We start from the raw sequence: 21215 nt of genomic DNA on the forward strand, positions 1-21215 counted from the left end.
GAGCCCACCAGAAGAGATCGCAGTCTAAATCTGCAAACCCACTTAGCACATCAGATAAACTTCATGAAAGTGTAGGCATCTGTGTACCATCATCATCAAAAATCTCCCTGAAAGAGGTTTAGAAAATGATTTGAAAGAGCAAAGGCAATTGTTTGATACATGAGAAGAAGAGAGCAGTTCTGGCACACTGTAACAGAGATGGAATTATTGCATCCACCCCTCCTGCTACCTCCACCCCCAAAATCTGAAAACTTCCTGATTTGTGTTCATCAATAATTAAGAGCCCATCAGCAATACTCAAAGGGAGCTTGCATTGCACTTCTGAGCAGCCGGATAGTAATGTATGGTGGAGAGATCCTCTTTTTCAAATCCCAGAGCTCCAGGCCATGCAATGCTAGTATTGCATTTTCAATTAGCTTCTGAGTGAATGTTTGGCATATGTAGAAGTGAACTGGTACACAATTAGCTTATTGTTCCTTTCAGCTTTGTGCTGAGAGGATCTGAAGGACTGCAGAAGAGAGGGGAGAGGGGAAAAAAAAGAAAATAGCCAAGGCAGCGGCATCTCTGTGGATGTGGAATAAGGGAGTTGCTCTGCTCACGCAGATTCCTGTGCTAAGTCGGGAGGTACAGCTGTTACTGAGGAGCACTCAGCCTGACTGTGGGGAGGGCGCCCTGGGAGAGGCGCAGACCGAGTCTCAGGCTCCAGGCTCCTCTCTAGTCTGACTCACCTCAGCATCACAATGGAGCCCAACAGTCCTAAAAAAATACAGTTTGCTGTGCCACTGTTTCAGAGTCAAATAGATCCTGAGGCAGCTGAACAGGTAAGGAAGATGAGTTTCTTTTGGTGTTTTGAGGAAAGCAGGTAGGAATGGGGGCAAGATGTGGGGTGAGAACAGATAATACTTGTGGCCTAAATGCTTTTCTAACTTATATTAGTGTAACTATAGAATAAATGCTCTGGAGGTTATAGCAATACACTCAAAGAGGGAGGCGTATATGTCCTCTAGCCAGAATAAGGCTTCTTTACCTTGGGTACGTTTATTCAGTATATATTTGTTGTGCCTTTCCTATAGCTGGACTTGTGCCCTAATACATACACTTCACATGAGTTCACATTCTCAACAAATCAACTAAAGTATATTATTTGTACATCCAGCAAAGCATGAAGCCGACAATAGGTACCTAACGGAAATATTGCACAGAAGACCCCTTGGCTGTCCCTTCTAACTCAGGACATTCTATGATTCTATGTACCATTCATTTTAACATAAGAAAATATAAGTTATGTTTTGCACAATAGTTATCACTTCAGTTACCTCCTGTATTTCTCATTATTCTTCTTTATGTCATTGTTACAGTGTTTTATATATTTGAAAAATATATACGTGTAGAAATATACCTGACTTATATCCACGTTGGAATTATGTGTGTGCTGTTTTAGGTTTTGGCTCACTACCAAAACATACATGGACATGTAATATATATATATAGCAATACAGATGTCTAAGGAGGAAAAGATATCTGTTATTGTGTACAGATATGCACAGATGTGCATAAAAAAAGGACACAGGGAGTCTTATGAGAAAAGCTGGATAAATCATAATTAGGTGACCCAGTATATTTCTCTCAGAGCAAGTCCTTCTTGACATTTGCTTCTATTTTGGTAAGTCTAGTTTTAGATTATACCAGGGGAATATCATAACCGTAACAGTTCCGTGCCATTAGCTATAAAGTTATTTACACCTTTAGGACAGGTATCTGGTTTCCTGAATATTCCAATGTCACGTCTCTTAAAAGGCAGCCGCCTTTGCCAGAAAATGGTGAGTTGTGAGTGACCACTGAACAAAGAAATACTAGAAGGGTGCAGGGTAGAATTGCTGCAGGTCTTCATTTTGTCCATAGGTACTTCTGAGCTGAGAGATGTCCATACCTTATGGAACAGTCCTGCAATGAATTCAAACAGAATGTGTTCTGATATTTTTCTGAAATCTGTGAGAACCCTAGGATTAGGATTTCCCGGAATTCCCATGGCTTTTGAAATGCTGCGGCCCAAATTCTACCCAGTATTTATGGGCAGTCCTTTTTTTATGTTTAGAGTTTAATTCCAAGTGCTATACAGTTTCACTGTGGGTGTGTGATGAAATTAAAGTAGTACATTCTCCTGTCAGCTACAGTTACGTTAATCTGGAATAAACCCATTAACCCTGATGACGTGATTTTCCATTTACACCTCTGAAAGCAAAATTTGAACCCAGCTAAATACAGATGTTGGCTCAGCAACTAAAGAAGAACGAACACAGTGACATTGAGGTTTTGTGTCAGAATGGTTTCTAGCTTAAATACTCTGTGTCCCTCTCTTAAATTCAATAGAATGTCAGTAGCCTGGAGGTTTTAGTGAAGCAACACAAAGCTTTCAATGCAAATATGTGCGTTATAGGAGGATAGTCTAATATAATGTAGTTCAACCAGTGTTAATAGAACAAAAGTACTTAATCAAATAACCTCTGAATAGGAAGAACTGCATACAATTCAGGTTTGTATATTGACATGTACAGATCTGTTGTATAGTGCTCTTTGCAAATATTCTTTGAAAGTCTCAAGTATTGTTTTTCTTTAGTGAAAGAACAGCAGTTAACACCTCGGGCCACAGTTTAGAAATAGCATAAATTCATTGGAAGGCATTCATGCCATATCAACTCTCAAGTGCCCTTACAAAATATTAATATTAACAATTACTTGTGAATGCTATGACAGTACTAGGTATTTGCACACATAAGTTCACAAACTGCTGCAATCATTTTCTTGAAGCAAAGCTAAATGTCAATATTTTAATATATGACTGATACATGTCAGCAATACATGTCCAAAAACTTATTCAAGATGATTGCGAATCCTGAAGGTATTTTGGAAAGCTCTCCCTTGTGTTTTCTATGTCTGAGCAGCAGCATGACCCTGATCACTGTCAGACCAGAGAAGCAGTCAGTAAGACTGTGATGTGCTGCTGTTCTTTAAATGTGTTGGTTTTTTTTCCACTTTGCCTGGTTTATACTCAGGAATGCAGCAGATTAATTTTTTTTCTTTGCTTTGAATGTGGGGCAGCTGGTGGACCCTAATGACTCTCATTGGTTTATGCATGTTACAGATCAGGAAAAGAAGGCCTACACCAGCATCGCTTGTCATCATGAATGAACACGTGCCCCCAGGTAAGTGCCAATGTACCTTCTAAACTACTAAACCTGTTGTACCCACAGGATTGTCTGCAAATTGGTTTTATTAACCACATGGTTTTAAAACTCCAGCATTAATTTCATAACGCTACATATCAAACAATGGATCTCAGAACAGTTTCGAGTAAACCCCATGAATACGAGTAACTCTTAGCCTCCAGATAATGTAAATAATTTCAGGATTTTATCCCCCATGTAAACTGTTTTTTGTAAGTACATGGAGAATATGACCCCGATGTAGCACTTCCATCCATAAACATTTTCTTTCCTTGGGGGGATACTTTGGAGATCCATGAAGTCCTAGTCTTGGTTTTCTTATCTCTAGGGATACCAGGGCAGCTCCAGGGCTAATTCAACAGTGAATTGCTTCTGCAAAACAAGTTGTTTTCTAGTTTTCTGATGAAACACATGATGTCTGTTTTCATATTCTTTTTCAACCGTGAATACATTACCGTAATCCAAAACTCCTCCCAGAAGATTTTCTGTGGGATGGGACGATTTGAGGTTCCAACATACATTGTCACATAAATGTGACTTCAGAAAGACTCTTTAATAAGCTGTTCAGGGAGTATTATAAGTGGAAAAGCTCAGCAAAAATGGGTTGCAGGAAAAAGTCCTTGAGACATAATCCCTTTGAAACACAATACCTACTTTATGTCAAAACTTTTACATAGTACTCTGCAACATCTTTTCCTGCCTAATCTCTTCATTACATGAATCTTTTTTTTTGAAAGCAGTTCAGGCATTTTCTCACTGATGTGTCTCTTAGGTCATCACTGTATGCACTGGCACGTCAGTGAACCAGAACCATCTTAGCTCTGTTATGATCTCCACTTAGTGCACTGTGCTGAGGTTCTCCACTTCTGATTAACATCACTAGTAGCTGAAATTCCTCAGAAAGTGCAGAAAGAAGCATTTAGAGAACCCTGCTCTTTGGGTTGAGGTCATTGCTGCACAGCACACAGATTAGGGAGGTTCAAGCATGATACATGGCTAAGGTTATATTATTTTGACACCGAGTGTGACCCATGAGTTTGCTGTGTGGCTAACACCAACCCCAGTTTGGAGAGTAGCTTTTGGGCCTGAATTTCAGGCAGCTCAGCTCTCAGTAACGGTGCACGAAAGATCTGCCTTAGACCAACTTTCCTTACCTTAATGGGATCTACAGTGTCTGTGTTGCTAGACCTTCATTAAAAGCAATCACCTTGATTTGTTAACCTCTTTTGCAATTTACTTTGTACTCTTTGTACTGTCATATTTCCTTTTATAAACAGATACTTGGTACAGTACCAAATCAAAACCAAACAGAGAATAAGAACTGTCTTTAATTTACAGGAAATTTTACTGTAAACAAAGTGGTCCATGTCTGTTATCTCATTTCCTGCAATGTTCATAATAAATCTTTAAATAAATCATTTTTATTACAAGCCAGAGTTGCTGCAAGTATCAGTCAACTTCCATATAAGCCTGTATATTCACCTTCTTCACTTATTTATATTTATTCATTTAGATATTATCCCCTCTTACTAGATACTGGAAACTAATATTGACAAAGGTATTCTTGGTTAAATTATAATCTTGTCTTGTTTTTTTTTAATTTTCCACGAAGTTAGATAAAAATAAAAACTTTAAAAGCACCTTCATTTTCCTGCACCTCATCACATGGTTTATGCATGAGCACGCGCATGCATATTTCCATATGGTATGCTCGATATGGCAAGTGTTCTGAACCGGATACGCACATGTAGCTGTGTACACGCACTGAATACAAAGACTGCAAGCCAAATTGGAAAGGCAGACAATAGCTTTACCACAGAAGTATAAATACTAAAAAAAATTCATTGTGGGCTTGATCTTTCAGGGCGCTGTGCAGTTTCTGAAATTATTGTATACTTTCAACTTTCAGAGGAGCCAGCTGGTCCTAGGGGCTCTTGCCACCTTACTGTTTAAGCCCCAAATGATGGTCTTTTATTGGATTTTGAATAGAATTCAATGGTATGCTGGATAGCGATTTGTCTCCAAAAATGTTAAATTCACCACTGCACATGTTTACAGTGAATAAAATAATAACAGTAAGGGTGTGAACTTGAAATCCCAGCAAATTGCTTTAGAAGCTTGATTCCTGAGGTCAGCAAGGAAACTGAGCAGCAGAGAATTTAAGCAATACTGCCAAAGCCACGTATTAAATTAGAGCTGGGCTAAACCAGAATCCTGTCTCTTGAATTTTACCCGCTGGAGTACGCCAATTCCCTCATTAGGAGCAAACAGCTAGTGAAGGATATGCTTCCAAGGGTTTGAAATGTATGTCCTAATGCAATTCTAAATGTTTGGTTGCCCCTGAAAAGTTTATTCAAATTATCTAAACTTCTTTTGTTTTGAAAAACAGAGACAGGCATTTTCTAAGAATCAGACTTTTCTGTAGCCTTCTGTGGCAGCTGCTTCTGATTGCAGCAGGAAAAAAGCAGCATTTTTGTGGCATTCTGGTGTTCTGGATGCAGACCCATCTGGAAACCAGAAGGCAGTAAAATGCATTTGGACATTTCAGAAATTTATAATTTATAATAAAATCAGTTTGAGTTGTGCTGTACAAAGATCTAAAATAGTTGTTTTCTTCTAAGTCTTCTCATCCATCCCTGATGCCTGCTACAGCTTTGACAGGAATCTGTCTTCACTGATTTAGTTTAGGTCCATTGTGCTATAAAGTGCAGATGGAATATCTACTAAGGCTAAGTCATTTTAAACCAATGACAGCTACTCAAAAACTATAAGAGTCGTCTGCTTGGCTTCCTTGCTTCAAGGAGACAGTAAGGGCTAGACCACACCAAATTATTTAAAGACAGGTAGTAGATGTGACTGGAGGAGCTAGTATCCAGCCTTTAGTATCAATGACTGGTGCATTTTCTCCTGTTCACTCTGCTTGACATCATACATAATTGCAATCAAAGTCAACAGAAGAGAAATTTTAATTGCAGCAGCAACAATAACTGCAGTGGATGATACGGGCCTGTGAAACAACATAGCAATGAATAAACCCTTAACTCTTTCTGTAAGTGCTCTGTAAAGTATTCTGTGATGGGTTATGTCACATCTGAGCAGAGAAACTAGGACTAGAAAATTGAGACTTATGAAGTTACTTAACTTTATCGTGCTTCAGTTGCCATCTATGGAGTAATATTTTGTGAGCAACTGGTATTTGATTTCATAATATCTAATTAGTTTTACTTTCATGTGATGTTATAAGACCCTTTTACTTCCTGTGAAAGCAAAACCAAATATTAGTGGACAGAACTACATAAACATGCAGCATCTCATCCTGTGCAGGATGCCTGTATGGGTTACTGGGGTAACACACTCATACCCTGCTGTAGCCACAATTGCTCTATGTCCGTATTTTAAAAAAGTAACATAAGTATATGCTTAGTTTAAAAGATACATTTAACTATTAAGATCACAAGACCTTAATCCAAAAATTGCTAAAACTCTCCTGCTTCGTCTTTCTCTTGCAATATCACTGGAGCCACCAGGAACTGAAGATCACCATACCCTGAAAGCAACCTTTTCTGCACTGCCAGAATATACTCACAACCTCCTGTCTCCCTACCAAGCATAGCAGAATATATATGAAAATCAGGTCTTATAATCTGAAATAAAAGTCTGACCACGTTTTAAACTAGCAGAATATCATACTGCGATTGCTCACGAAAAAGTTGGTGGCAATGTAAAGAACTGACGGTTGAGGGAGGAAAACATATCAGACCACAACTCCAGTTTGATGCCATTAGGCCTCACTTTGATCAGAAAGCAATGCCAATGTTCCTGTATGGCCTGGCTTTGCCACAGAGCCAACACATCAAACAGTCTGGCTGGCAAAGGCTGTTCAATTTGTGTCAAAGCGTTCAGTCTTCTTGAAGCATTAGAATATGGATAAACATTAGGATAAACTTCTGCATTTCTGAACTTTCTATGTGTTTGCTGTTTCCAGCTCTCCTTTCTGCTCAGTTGCCTGTTTTGGCTTCCTTGCTTGTAATGTAAATGTTACTCAGTGTTTGGAAATAAGAAAAACATAGCAATGTGTTTTGATAACTCTTCTCCAGAGCTGCCTTTTTGTATTTTGCAAATCTTATTTCAAGACAGAAAGAGTATATTATCACTGCAAAATCAATATAAAACATATATGCCAAGTACAACTCATTACATCTGAGTTTTCTGAAGGCTGGAAATCATAATCTGAAGATAAGCAAGCTGTGCCTGTCTCCAGACAAGGAACTTGCTTGCAGCTTGTCTTTAGGCATTAGCAGTTTTTCTGTCTTGTTCCCAGCTGATTTTCCATTGTCCAGAGAAGGATTCGTGCCTTTCAGCCTACTGCCACTTCCCCAGAGGTCTGGAGAGATGCCTCAGGAGCAGCCTCAATATTTAGTGCAGTAGCAGACAACACAGATAGGTGGGTGGTGGGAGGAAAAACTACCCTTACACCTGTGGCAATCCCATGACAACCTGAACTAGATAAGGTTTTTCATGCTAAATTGGTTCTAGACACTCCCAGATTTTGCCCACAAAAAGAATCTCATTAGCTCATACAGATGTGCTTTTCTGATGATGCAAACTATACCAGCACAAAATCCTTGAGGGAATAAATGCGATATGCTCTACCCAACAGGTTTGTGACTAATATTTATTAGATTATCCTTCTAGGTGAAACATAGAATCATAGAATGGTTTGGGTTGGAAGGGACCTTAAAGATCATCTAGTTCCAACCCCCCTGCCATGGGCAGGGACATCATCTGCTAGACCAGGTTTCTCAAAGCCCCATCCAACCTGGCCTTGAACACATCCAGGGGTGGTGGAATGAATGTGTGTGTTTCACATCTAATGGTCACTTTTTTTTTTTTCCTGCCAAGGCAAAATAAATTGGGATCAAAAAAGACCTACTAGGTAGGAGGCAGCTGGTTTGGGTCATTGTCAAACAGTCCTGCTATAGTTTCTCAGGCAAAAGTCTCACTGAATCTTGAAGCAGTGGAGAATGCTTGGTCTCACAGTTCATGAAAACTGATATGTTTTTCAAAAGCTTGAGATTCTGGTAGGACATAATGCTTACTTTGGTTCAGGAAACAGAAAGTGAGTAAGCCAAATAGCAGCTGTTTTCAGTTGCAAATTTAGGCTTCTGATGTGGTAATAAAGCGTTCAGAAAAGCAGTACATTAATAAAAACTGTCATTGAGTGTATATTTTTTTCTGTCAAACTAGTTGGCCTTTCTATATGCTAAATGTGGATACCATTTAAGTGTGCTGTTTGTTTTTATTTCAGTCTAGGAGTTCATGGAGGTACAGCAATAAGCAATGAAAAAGATTTGTGTTCCTTCCTACCACAGGACCGGTACAGCTCAGTGTACGTTATCAATGGCACCAAGATGCTCAGAGATCAGGCACTGTTGGTTAGGGAAGTGAAGACCTTCATGTTCTTTAGGTCTGTTCTGGAAAGGACTATCTGACACAGTAAAGCAACAAAATACATGAAACAAACATTGCATAAGACCTGACAGGCAACAGGGACTCCAGAACAGAGATGAAAATGTCTATGTTTGAAAATATTCTGCTGTTTGCAGGCTGATGTCTGACTGTAAATATTCAGTGGCAAACTACATCCCTTTTTGTTACCTATATACACTATGCTCAGATGTTCTTTTGTTTGGGTTACTTTGAATTTACTCTGCAGTTCAGGCTCACAGAAGCCCCTCAGACAAGGCACAGCATAAATTCCTCACATATCTCCAGTGTGAGTAAAGTCTCCATGATCTGACCCATGAAAATAAAAAGAAAGGTTCATTAAAAAAAAAAATGTCAGGAAACTGGGCATGAGCTGTTTTTAATGCAGTCCAGAAGAGACAACTCACAGGTTCCAAAGAGAAGCAATTTTTTTTTTCTTTTTGGAAAAAAAAAAGCTTTCCTTAACATCTACATTGGAGAAGTGGTGAAGCTGAGAGGCCATGAAGCCAAAAAAAAGTTTACTTGCTCCCAGTTTAGGTGGAATTGCATTTATCCATTTCTCTTATTCCAGTCTTAAATCCCCAACAGGTGAGCTGACATACTTTTTTATTTACCAGTGCAGCTAAGCCCCTAATGTGTCCTGTGACGTTACTTGTTCCTCCTGCTCCCAGCCTTCTGTTAGTTTTGTGTGGGGAAGGGTCAACGTCCATGGAACTATCTGAAAGCGAAGGAGGTATTTTTAGAGTTGAACCTTGTACTCTTCATCTGTTTTCCTCATTCCTTATACAAAAGCACCATAGAAACAGCCTTCTTCCACCCCAGGAGATTATTTGCAAATCATTTTTAATATATATAGCTTCATGTTACAGATCTCCAGCTCTTGATTATTCAGCATCAGGACTGATAAGCTTTCAGACTGTTTACCTCTGTTATCACCTTCGTGTTTATTAACATGACAAAGAGGTGTGCCTTGGGTAGAGAATAGCAGTCTGCACGGCTACCAATCCTGGTGAGGAACTTAGCTGGACAGCTTCTAACTTTATTGCATTCATAAGGCTTAATATTTTGGTAGAGGAACTCTAACAGATTTGCACTGTGCCAAATACTTACACACAGTTCTTTTGTTGAGAATTCTGAATTCTATAACATCTCGGTTAGTGATAGCCTTGGCTGCAGTGATCATAATATCATGGAGTTCGGGATCCTGCTGAGCATGCTGAAGGTCAGTACTAAGACAAGAGTTCTAGATTTTAGAAGAGCAAACTTCAGCTCTCTCAGAGCTCAGCTGGAAGGGGCTCCATGGGATGATTATATGGAAGATAGAGGAGCTAGTGAGTGCTGGGAGTTCTTCAAGAACTCACTATTGGAAGAACAAAGCCAATTTATCCCCTACAAAGGAAAGGGAAATAAGTGGAGCAAGAGGCCCCCTTGCCTCAATCATGAACTCCTGGGTCTACTCAAATCCAAAAGAGAAGCATACCAGAGATGCAAAGGTGGAGGATTATCTGTTGAGAGCTACAAGGGCATTGCCAGAGTGTGCAGAGATGCAGTTAGGAAAGCAAAAGCCCAGCTTGAATTGAAACTGGTCGTAGATGTCAAAAATAACCAGAAAGGGTTTTTCGGGTATGTCAACCACAAGCAAAACCAGAAAGAAAACATAAGCCCACTGTTAAACAGAATTGGAGAGTCAGTCACCAATGATGCTGAAAAGGCAGAGTTTCTCAACACCTTCTTCACCTCTGTCTTTAACAACACTGTTGGGTCCCAGGCTTTGGGAACGAAGTTCCCAGTTGATCCAAACATAAACCCACCATCAGTGAAGCGTTAGTACGTGAATTATTACAGGAGCTTGACCCCTACAAATCAATGGGCCCTGACGACATCCACCTGAGGGTGTTGAGAGAGCTGGCTGACATCATTGCGAGGCCACTCTCCCTAATCTTTGAGAAGTTGTGGAGAACGGGAGATGTCCCAGAGGACTGGAGGAAGGCAAATGTTACCCCTATATATAAGACAGGCTCAAGGGAGGATCTGGGTAATTATAGGCCCATCAGTTATGGGAAAGTTATGGAACAAATCCTCCTGGGGGGCCATCACAAGTCAAATGAAGCACATGATTTGGAAAATCCAACATGGCTTCACTAAGGGCAGATTGTGCTTGACAAACCTGGTGGCCTCCTATGACACAGTGACTTGCCTGGTTGACATGGGGCGGGCAGTGGACATTGTCTACCTGGACTTCTCCAAGGCCTTTGATGCGGTCCCCCACAGCCTCCTCCTGCAGAAATTAATGCGTTATGGCTTAGACAAGTTGCCTGTGCAGTGTGTGGGGAACTGGCTGACAGGCCGCACCCAAAGGGTGGTGGTAAATACCTCTTTTTCAAACTGGCAATGTGTCACAAGTGTAGTCCCCCAGGGATCGATATTGGGCCCAATGTTATTCAATATCTTTATAAGTGAGCTGGATAATGGGATCAAGTGTAGCCTGATGAAGTTTGCTGATGGCACCAAGTTGAGTGGGGAAGTAGACACTCCAGAAGGGAGAGCTGCTCTGCAGGGAGATCTGGATAGGCTGGAAGAGTGGGCCAGCAAGAACCTTATGAAGTCCAACAAGGAGAAGTGTAAGGTCATACACCTGGGAAAACATAATCCGGGAGTGCAGCACAGACTGGGATCCACCTGGCTGGAGAGCAGCTCTGTGGAAAGGGACGTGGGGGTCCTGGTGGACAGGAAGCTCAACATGAGCAAACAGTGTGCTGCTGTGGCCAAGAAGACTAACAGGATGCTGGGTTACATCAAAAAGGGCATCACCAGCAGAGATAAAGTCACTACCCCGCTCTACTCAGCGCTTGTCAGGCCACACCTGGAGTACTGTGTACAGTTCTGGTCCCCGCTGTACAAAAAGGATGTGGTCAAGCTGGAGGGGGTCCAGAGAAGGGCCACCAAGGACTGGGAAGCCTGCCATACGAGGATAGGCTGGGAGAACTGGGTTTGTTCAGCCTTGAGAAAAGGAGGCTTAGAGGGGATCTCATCACTATGTACCAGTACTTAAGGGGTAGCTACAAAGATGGAGGCTCCCTTTTTACACGGAGTCACATGGAGAGGACAAGGGGGAATGGACACAAGTTGCTCTTGGGGAGATTCCGATTGGACACCAGAGGGAAATTTTCCACATTGAGGACAGTCAGCCATTGGAATAATCTCCCCAGGGAAGTGGTTGGCTTGGCCACATTGGACACTTTCAAGATTCGGCTAAACAGGGCGCTGGGCCATCTCGCCTAGACTGTGCTCTTCCTAGAAAGGTTGGACTAGATAATCCCTGAGGTCCCTTCCAACCTGTGATTCTGTGATTCTGTGTGAATGTGAGTTTTTCTATTTAAAAAATGTCTAGGTATAATTAACTACTTCTTACAGTCAGAAGTACTTAAGCTGTATTTCATACAGCTACATGACAATACAATTTTGGGGGTTGGTGGCCTTCAAAAGAAAAAAAAATGTTTGGATCAAAATAGGTCCCATTTAGCCTGGAGCAAACATTCTCTTTGATTTTGAGTGGTTTTTTTTAAATGGTAAAAAATCATACTGACAATTTGAAATGAAGTCCATTTAAACATTGCAAGAAAAAATGTTTTGAATATGAAATTCAAATTAGTTTGTTTTCAGATTGTGTTTAAATTATACTTTGATAATGTGATAATACTGATTTTTTTCTTAATTCTTTATTTATTTACATCAGGTAATAAACTAAAATCCATTAATAAATGTTTCAGCCCTGTTGAGGGGAAAAAAACCCCACAGGGTTTGTCTGACCTCTGCTATTTAGTACTTAATGCAGCACTCATTTACCATGGTGACATGTGTGGAATAAACAGATAATGCAGATAGATGAGAGAGAATCCAGCTTTTAGCACTAACCTCATTATGTTCAGAATATCGGGAAGGGGTTGCACTTAAAGCATCAATCAAGATAGCCCCATTTATTAAGCTTTCAGAGACAAAATTTAACTCTTTATATGGAGTAACTGAAGTTAATGTTTCACTTCAAAATACAATAAAAGTGGGAATTTACTGAACCTGGACTGAAAGTTAGTAGAGACTCTAAACAAAACAAAGCTATCAGTCATGGAAGCTTTTGCCAACTACACAGGGGTGGACTGTGGAAATTCAGAGAAGGTGCGGGGAGGTGTAGATCTTAGCATTGCTTTCCCATGAATCTAAGCTGTCTGTGTCACCAGATGGTGGAAGCAAGATCAGCTGGACCAGCCAAGTCTCTTTGTACAGTAATCAAAGCAGTTCTGTGGTAGAATTAAACTATATTGGAAAGAACTCTGTTTTCCTCTTCTCCCCCTCAAAATACTATTCATGTGTCTGTATTTAAAGTCATCACTTCTAGTATTTTTCACAAATGGCTTTACTGGGGGACTGAGAGAATATCATAGTAGCAGAAGGAAGCACAGTTACAGGCTCTCTCTTTGTTCTTGTTTTCCCTGGGATACCTGGGATGCAGACATACCACAGAGAATTAATGTCTTGCTGTTATTCATCTTGTGGAACCAAACCGCACTTACAGAGTTAGCAGTGCTAAGTAGGTGTATGTGCATTTTAAAGGCAGCATTTTTCATCAGAGGCCATGCCCTTCATTCTGATGAGGCAAGCAGAGAAGAGTCATATGGAGCAGAACATGAGCTTGAGCGAGGCAGATGGAAAGTTCAATAAAGCAGTAAGCTCTATTGCATCCTTGAAGTACTGCTTATCCCGGTACCTAGGCATTCCATAGGCTAAACAGTTCAGCATGAGCTCCCATCACTGAGAGAAGAGAAAGGCTTGCGGTGATAGTATTCCCCTCAAGCCTCTCTGGTGTTCCCTGCCATAGGCCTGTTCAGACAGTCAGAAAGTGAAGAAGTTCTGGATATGTTTCCTTTGACCACCACTAAACAGTAGCATCTCTGAGATCTGCTACTATGTAGCTGCAGCACTTGCTCCACCTTCTCCCTGTTATATTAGGATCTGCAGAATCAAGGGAGCAATTTAACCTGCAGGCCCAGCTGGTCTGAATGCAACATATATGTACTACTAAGTCCACTTTTATAACCTTTTCATTTTGAAGTGCAGTTGTACTGATGAACTAAAAAGTGATTGGGGGATAGGGGAGAAAAAAGACTTTTCCCTTTAAAGAATTGTGATCCAGAAAATATTTTGATCCAGATCAACATCAGGTTTTTACTGTCTGTTTTTGAAACATGGTAAATAGACAGCAGGGATGTAATTGTTTAGAAATGTGCTTTCAAGCCTCCTAAAATGCTGATACTAGTGTGTGACTCAGGCATTAATGTGTACAGCATATCCTGTAGGAGGGTGTGGAACAGCTTATTCTATGGGAATCACAGCGAGGTGTTTCTGATTGTGACCTTGCAGATGGAGATGTACAAAACAAAACCCAGGGTCCCCTCTGGCTCTGGTATGTAGTGAGGATAGTAGAAATTCTGAAAAATGCTTTTGGAAATTACAGCTGACTCAGTCTGAGTTAACAGTGATTGCCCTGTCTTTTCCATCCCACCTAGTCTTGCTGAATGTGAGAATGAGATTATGGAACCTCGTTTTGCTTACTGTTTGAAAGCTTAGAAAACCAAACAATGAATTTACAAAACTGGTATTTGCATCTTCTTTTTGTAAAAAGGGTCATAAACCCCAAGAAGTACTATTATTAGTAGCTCACTTGATTCGTGCATAGGATGTGAGAAGATTTATGCCTGTGCATTCTAACCACAAGCAAGTCGTGAGCAGTTGGCCAGGACTAGCTTTACAACACATTCTTACTGAAATCCTTAAGGTATTATTCCAAAAGGAAGGAAACTGCAAAGGCAGCAATAATAATCACTGGCTAAGGAAGAGTTTTATTGTTTTCTATTTGTTTTCTTCTCCCCTGGCAAATGTCACTTTCCAGAATGTGCAACGCACAACTGTTTGGCTAAGATACCTTTTTTAATGGCTTTATGAGCTATAGCATGCTAAGAAATGTTTGACTTTTTTAGTTTTGGCTACTGCTGCTGGTTTTTATTTTAGAGCTTAGAATACTCCTACAGCTCACACCGAGAAAGGAACTGCTCACAGTGATAGCTATTGCAGCTGTAACTCCAATACAAAGATAGCAATCGGTGAGTCAATTCTGAGCCTTTTTCCATCACAACTGATTCCTGCGTGTGAAGCTATTAGGAAATGGCTTAAATGTATATCAGGGGATCAGCTAGTATTATATTTCTGGTAACCATGATTTTTCTTCATGATTTTTCCCTCAATTGTATTGAGATGTTCAACCTCTTCAATACATCATTTGAGCATAGACTGAACATAAAGCAAGCAAGCAAGCAGCTGAAAGGTAACACATTACTAATACTATTCAACATTACTGATGAATTCACAACTCTGGGTAACCATCTTCTCAAGATACTTAGCTTCCTTCTGTATTTGAAAATACTTAATGACCATGTTAAGTCTTTCCACAAGCTAATACATTGTTATGACTGTTTGAGTCAATGGACAAAGTAATTGCAAGCTATTCTGGAAGTTTTTGTGTAACTGCTTTGGTAATGTTTGGTAAAACAGTAACCATTATTTGCAAATATTTAGTAGTCTAGCAGTATGTTTTCCTTGGGCACATTAATTTCAGAGGCATATTTCTTCTCTTTGAACCTGTTTCTCTGAGTATTTGCTGGCTGTTTCTCAACAGCTCTGGCCCACCTCTAGCCTCTCAAAAATCATCTTTATCTCCGCTGCCCTCATATTTCCTTCGTATGTGTCTTTTCTTTCACTGTCAGGTTTCAGGCCAGGTGAGGTTATGCTGTGAGTGTGGAAACTGCCCTTACTCTATGCAGCAAAGATGTAATCTTTATTGGCATCTGCTTTTGTGTCAGAATAGACCCTGTGTCAATGTAACCTTACAGTGAAATGAGTTCTCCTCACAGGTGGACAAACTTTAAGACACCACATTGTGCTTCAGCCCTGTTTTCCAGTCCTTGTCCTTTGCCTTGTTCCATATCTCTGTGAAAGTCTGTTTTTCCAAGATCTTCTTGTAGTTCAGTTTGGCCCTCCAGCACCACCCAGGGCACCCAGAAATGCTGGCTCTCACTTTCCTCTTCTGGCTGACACCAGAAAATCAGTGTCACCCTGGTTTACATTTATTTGCTTCAAGAATAAGGGAAGTTTTCTTATGTATATTTTAATCTAAAAGAGGGATTTGGAAAATCCTAAATAGATGAGCATAAAAGAGAGTCACATGTATGTCATCAGGTATCTTTTCAGTCTTACTTTGCACATACTGAGACTTGAATTTACCATCAACTTTCCCAATAGGCCAAGGATTTCAAAATTCACATCACCAATCACAGCAGTTTCCTTCAGTTTGTCTCACTTATTTTTAATTAGTTGAACAAATTAACCCAGATTCTCAGAGAAGCAGTGAATATTAATGTGACTGTCATTATTTAGTTTAGATATGAGTAAGGGTTCTGACTAAGAAGCCAGTTTATGTACAGCTGAAGTTCTTTCCCAGTTGCACTAACCCTAGAAGTAGTTCATTAAATAAGAAAATAGTTTGCCCTTTTAATATTTTTTTTCATTTTCTTTACCAAACTTATGCTATATATCTAGGATAAAATCCTGACTTTTAAGTCAAAGGCAAAACTTCCTGTTTTTTATGGTCTAATAAAGTCAGTGGTAAAATGATTTTCTGCCTCATGTCCCTCAAAAATTCTCTTTTGCCTGATATGTTTTCCTGATGCAAACCATAGATTTGCCACAGTATTTGCACTGAGCAGCCCTCCACATGTGTTGAACTCCTGTGCTGGACTCATTTTGTCTGGAGCATTGCTCAGCAACCCGTAATGCCCCACTGAGCTAGGCAGTGATGGAACTCCTCTTTGCAGAGGGTTGGAGCATCAGACAGTGCAGCTTTGTGATTAAGCTTAACTTTGTTGTGCTGGAAATGGAAAACAGTGCTTTGCTGTTAACTAAATGGTATTATTTTGGAAGGAATTAATTTAAGGGAGCTATGAAGCAATGTAGAGGCAGACCCTGACCTGGAGCTTCTGCACACAGTGACACCCTGTGGTCTTGCCAGAATTTCCTCCCAGCTCTGATGCCGTGAGTCCACACTAGTCATCTGCAAATTATATGAAAAGTTTTTCTCAGAGTCATTCCTGGTAATCTAGTAAGAGTTTTATATTAGGCCCAGAAAATATCTCATCTGAAAGGTCAAAAGAAAAAAAAGACTTTTACTTACGTCCTCCTGGTTCCTCTTGTTTAGACAGTTGTTCTTTGAAAGCCATCTCCATTTCCTTCAGCAAAGAGGTGTTAATGCCACTTACAAAGCAACTAGAAGAAAGCAACTTCAAGGCTAGCATTTTTTATACTGTGATTTAAAGTCAATCTTTACATTGGTTATCCAAACAGAATATTTATTTCAGGCGTATTTTTCCCTGGGTTGACTACTTTCTCTGAGAAGACCTGCCGAGTCTGTAATTGTCTCCTTATGATGGATGAGGGACTCCGTGTCATGCCAGGAAGGTCTGCTCCACACTCCTCGCTCACCTGACCCTCTCATGGAGCAGGCCTATAGAACAGGGACTCTTGTGATATGAGGAAAAGAAACTTCTGCATGGAAGGATTTTTTTCATAACAGGTTTTTCCACAAAGCCTGTGTTGTGTTCTGTCATTCAAAGCCAGGACAGTACCAGAAAAAGCCTTACAGAGCTGGCAGCAGCTGGAAGACCACAGAGTCAGGCAGAAGTTTAACTCCAAGAAGGCAGACAGAACAACTCAGTCCTTATTAATAAGAAGAAGGGTGAAAACAAGGAATTAAATCTGAATTCTCTTCCAATGTATATTTTGAGAAGCAATACTTTATTTATGGGACTTATTTAGAATATGTTTTATATTTTTACTTAACAGGTGTCATAGGAAGATAGAATGAAAAGTTGAAAACAAAATGCATAAGAGAGGAATGATTTTTTTGTGCTGCTTGCAGTAATTCATCCCTGCTCTGTGGTAAGGCTCCAAACCTGATTCATCACTGTCATGTTCTAGCTTAATGCCAGTGAAACTAGACTGATTTCCACGAGTCTGGCATGAAACTGGGATAACAAGGTGGTGAATCAGGCACTATAATTCCCTTCTGAGATTTGTCTGATGTAAACAAATACATTTAGATTCCCATTTGAGGTTTGCAATGTCTCCAGTTTCTTCCAAACCAGATTACGATCTCAGAATGTATGTTAAAGAAATTTTTATCTTTGTAATTTATGAACAGTGGTTTTATTTCATGTATTTGTGGCTCTGCAGTTGAAATTGGGTCCTTGGATACTGCCTGTATGCTGTTCAGTGATATAGATGCTGTTTGGATCAGATGTGGTGTGTGTTGGGAGGAAAAAGATGATAATTCTTTTCATTTAGAGGTTGATTTTGAGGACCATTAGGAAGGATTTGGTCTAACAAAGGAGATCGCTGCCCCTATGCTTGGTATTAGTAACAGCTACTTGAGTATTGAAAGTGGGAAATACAGAGCTATGTAAATATAAATGGGCTAATTTACCTGGAAAGAAAATTTTAAATGTTTGAACAGCTGATTCATCTGGTCTGTGGCATTTTAGTGAATTACAAAGGGCTGGGTTACAGTCAGGAGCTAGTTGGGAAAAGCTACTGTATGATCGCCTCTGAGCCAGAGTGACAAGAGGTCTCTTGATGATGGCGCTGTCAGGGTAACATGGGACCTTTCCCACGCTACATATCTTAACTGCAAACACCTGACAGAATAAGCATGCAAATGCTTGTGTATATAGCAAATTCCTCTCTCCCCTCTGTTTTTTAAATATTTCCTATACAGACCTTGTTATTAGTGTTCCCTAAAGGGCAGGCAGTAATTTAGATGCTGATTAGTGTGTGAAATGCAGCAGAACCGCAATGTATGCACTCTCTTGTCAGCACTTGACTGAGGAGGGGAGCAGACCCACCAGCTACATTTACCGCAGCAGCTGAGACAGTGGAGTTTAATGAGGTGCTTTTGCAATGTGAAGATTTTCAGAAACATATACTCACACCAGGAGGGCTTACCATGGTATTTTTTTGTAATTGAATGTAATTACATGTGTACCAGTAGTCAAGTTTTCATTGATACAAGCAAATAAAAAACAGCAAGCAAAAGTCAAACAATTAACTACATAAGCATTTTCTACATTTGCCTTTTTGGACTTTTTTCCATTCCTTACCTGAGTGGTTTAGCAGAAAGACATAACATGCTAGATGATCTGGCAATGTGTAGTTAGAACTCTGGCAAAAGCAGAGCAAGAAATATTTTTTCATCTTACTTGGTCTTCTGGAGGAAAGGAAAAAATAGTTCTGATAGCAGAAAAAACAAAATAGCATTATGCCAGTTAATTTCTGAATGAAATTTCAATGAGCTTGTTTTACAAATACCAATGACAAATGCAAACGGTGGTGGTCAAACAGCAGCAAAGCAAGCTGGTAGCTTAAAAATGTCCTTGTTTTACTGATGAAGAAATCGAAGTGTGAAATGACTGAAATAAAATATTCAGAAAATTTCAGGTTTGCCTGCCAGTAAGTGGCAGGATAATGAAGAATTATTTGGAAAATAATCTGTTTCTTTTCTTAGTTCCTAAAATTATGAGGGTCATACATTTAAATGTAAGGTTTTGAAACATGTCATCTGCCTTGTTGCACAATTAGCATGCAACAAGACTAGGGGCAGAGCTCCCCCTTCCACTGACAGGGTACACAAGCATCCCCCAACTCCCCAGCAGGAGGAGAGAGCCACCCTCTTCTTCATCACAGGAGATGGCTAAGTGGAGCCAAGGCCAAAGGAAAATTATTTTCCTTTTCCAAATATACGTCCTCATTAATCACATTGCTCAAAAGTCAGCAATTGGTTCATTTCTTTCACATTTTTTTGAGAGAGAAAGCTTTGGACATAGTACTGTTTGGCCATGGAGACATTTCATCAAAACTAATGAAATTAAACAAAACAGGCTGAACGCTTTATAACAGTAGCATCACCTGACTTCTGTCTGTAGCCTGGGGTGTCCTGCACGGCTGGATTCATGCTTCTGTTCATCTACGTCACTCTCTCCAGTGGCACTGTTAATCCAGGGGTGGGGGCAGAACTATAAGAAGGCTCCAGATTGACCGTGACATTGTGTCCTTAAAGTCTCTATCCAGGCTCATTTCTTTCAGATTCAAACCATTCTTGTTTAAATCATTCTTTAACTAGAACCTGCTATAGGCATGTGGCTCATGGGCTGTTTCTACTATCTGAGCAATTAGAGTATTGTGTTTATTATTTTAAAGGAAAATTTAGACACTGCAATGAAAACTAACCAAATCCAAAGCCCTACCAGCCCCCTGTGATTTTTATCTGAAACTTGTCAGCTTTGTTTTCCCAAGGAAAATTCCAAAGTCCCTACATGAAGCTTTCTCCAACAATTATATCAGGCTCTTACTGAGTTTCTTTTGTGTAAAAGCTGGCCTCTTTGACCTGTTCTGTTCCTCCTTCCTGACTGAAACCCCTCAGAAAAAGCTTTTATTTGCTTTTGCCAAGGGAAAAGAAAGCAGGGTACTTAGCTGGATGAGATAAGCCTTTGCTGGATGACTCCGCTGAAGACCCCATGGGTGATATCAGAGGCCAAGTCTTTTAAAATAGGTCACCTCTTGCCCTGAGTAGCTGCTCCAAGTGCATTAATATTATCCAGTAGGAGAAGAGAGGCAGATGAATTTTGATCTTACTCTAAAGCGACCATAAGGCTTCCCCCAGCATGGTCATGCCATTTGCATGACAGCGGAGATTCACAGAAAAAGTGATCAGCAACGTCAGGTGGTTGTCATCCTGCCTATAACCAGCCTCCTTCCACTCAGTTCTGTTCTGACCTCATAGGATGACACCTTTGGGGTAGCTCAGCTCATTACGTCACCTTGGCTGGGTGGCTGTGCTGATAACCATTTAAAAGAATTGTGCTAACAAGAGTGTGTGGGAGGCAAATCCCTTGGTGTTTCTTCCTCCATATTTCAGCAACATAGCCAGACCAGATCTTGCAGGTTTCCCAGCAAGTGGTTAGGATTTTGCCCTGGGTGAAGACTAAAGCTTAGAATTCTAATGTTGAAGTGGGCTCTGTGCAGGTAGATCAACTTTCAGAAGTATCTCTTCTTAAAGAAATAAGGCTTAATTTCGGAAAGTCTGTGTACATATCTGGACCGAAGGAAACATCCTCTAGACTGAAACTTTTATTGATGAACGTGGACCATTTCTCTTCCTGAGGACAATGACTAAAGCCTGAAACCCTGTTTATTTTGTCGGGTGCTACTCCAGTCTACATGAGGTAAGGGTCACACTAGCTTCAAACGCTCACCCAGTACAGGGGAAAGTCCCCAACTGCTTTTTCGTTAGCACAGGTGTAAAAAACCTCTAGACAAAGCTCCAATTTTATTTTTACGTACCTTGAC

General features: G+C 40.2%; 1 protein-coding gene across 1 annotated transcript in view; it reads left to right on the forward strand.

The window, feature by feature from the left end:
- Window positions 1-539: 539 nt before the first annotated feature.
- PPP1R1C (protein phosphatase 1 regulatory inhibitor subunit 1C) overlaps window positions 540-21215 on the forward strand; it is a 59499-nt gene continuing 38823 nt past the window's right edge. The window contains 3 exon segments of the mRNA XM_064453320.1: window positions 540-697; window positions 700-821; window positions 3143-3203. Coding sequence (XP_064309390.1) covers window positions 571-697; window positions 700-821; window positions 3143-3203 — 310 coding nt within the window. The 5' untranslated portion in view covers window positions 540-570.

Source organism: Phalacrocorax carbo, chromosome 5 (genome assembly GCF_963921805.1).
Source record: "Phalacrocorax carbo chromosome 5, bPhaCar2.1, whole genome shotgun sequence".
Taxonomy (NCBI): Eukaryota; Metazoa; Chordata; class Aves; order Suliformes; family Phalacrocoracidae; genus Phalacrocorax; species Phalacrocorax carbo.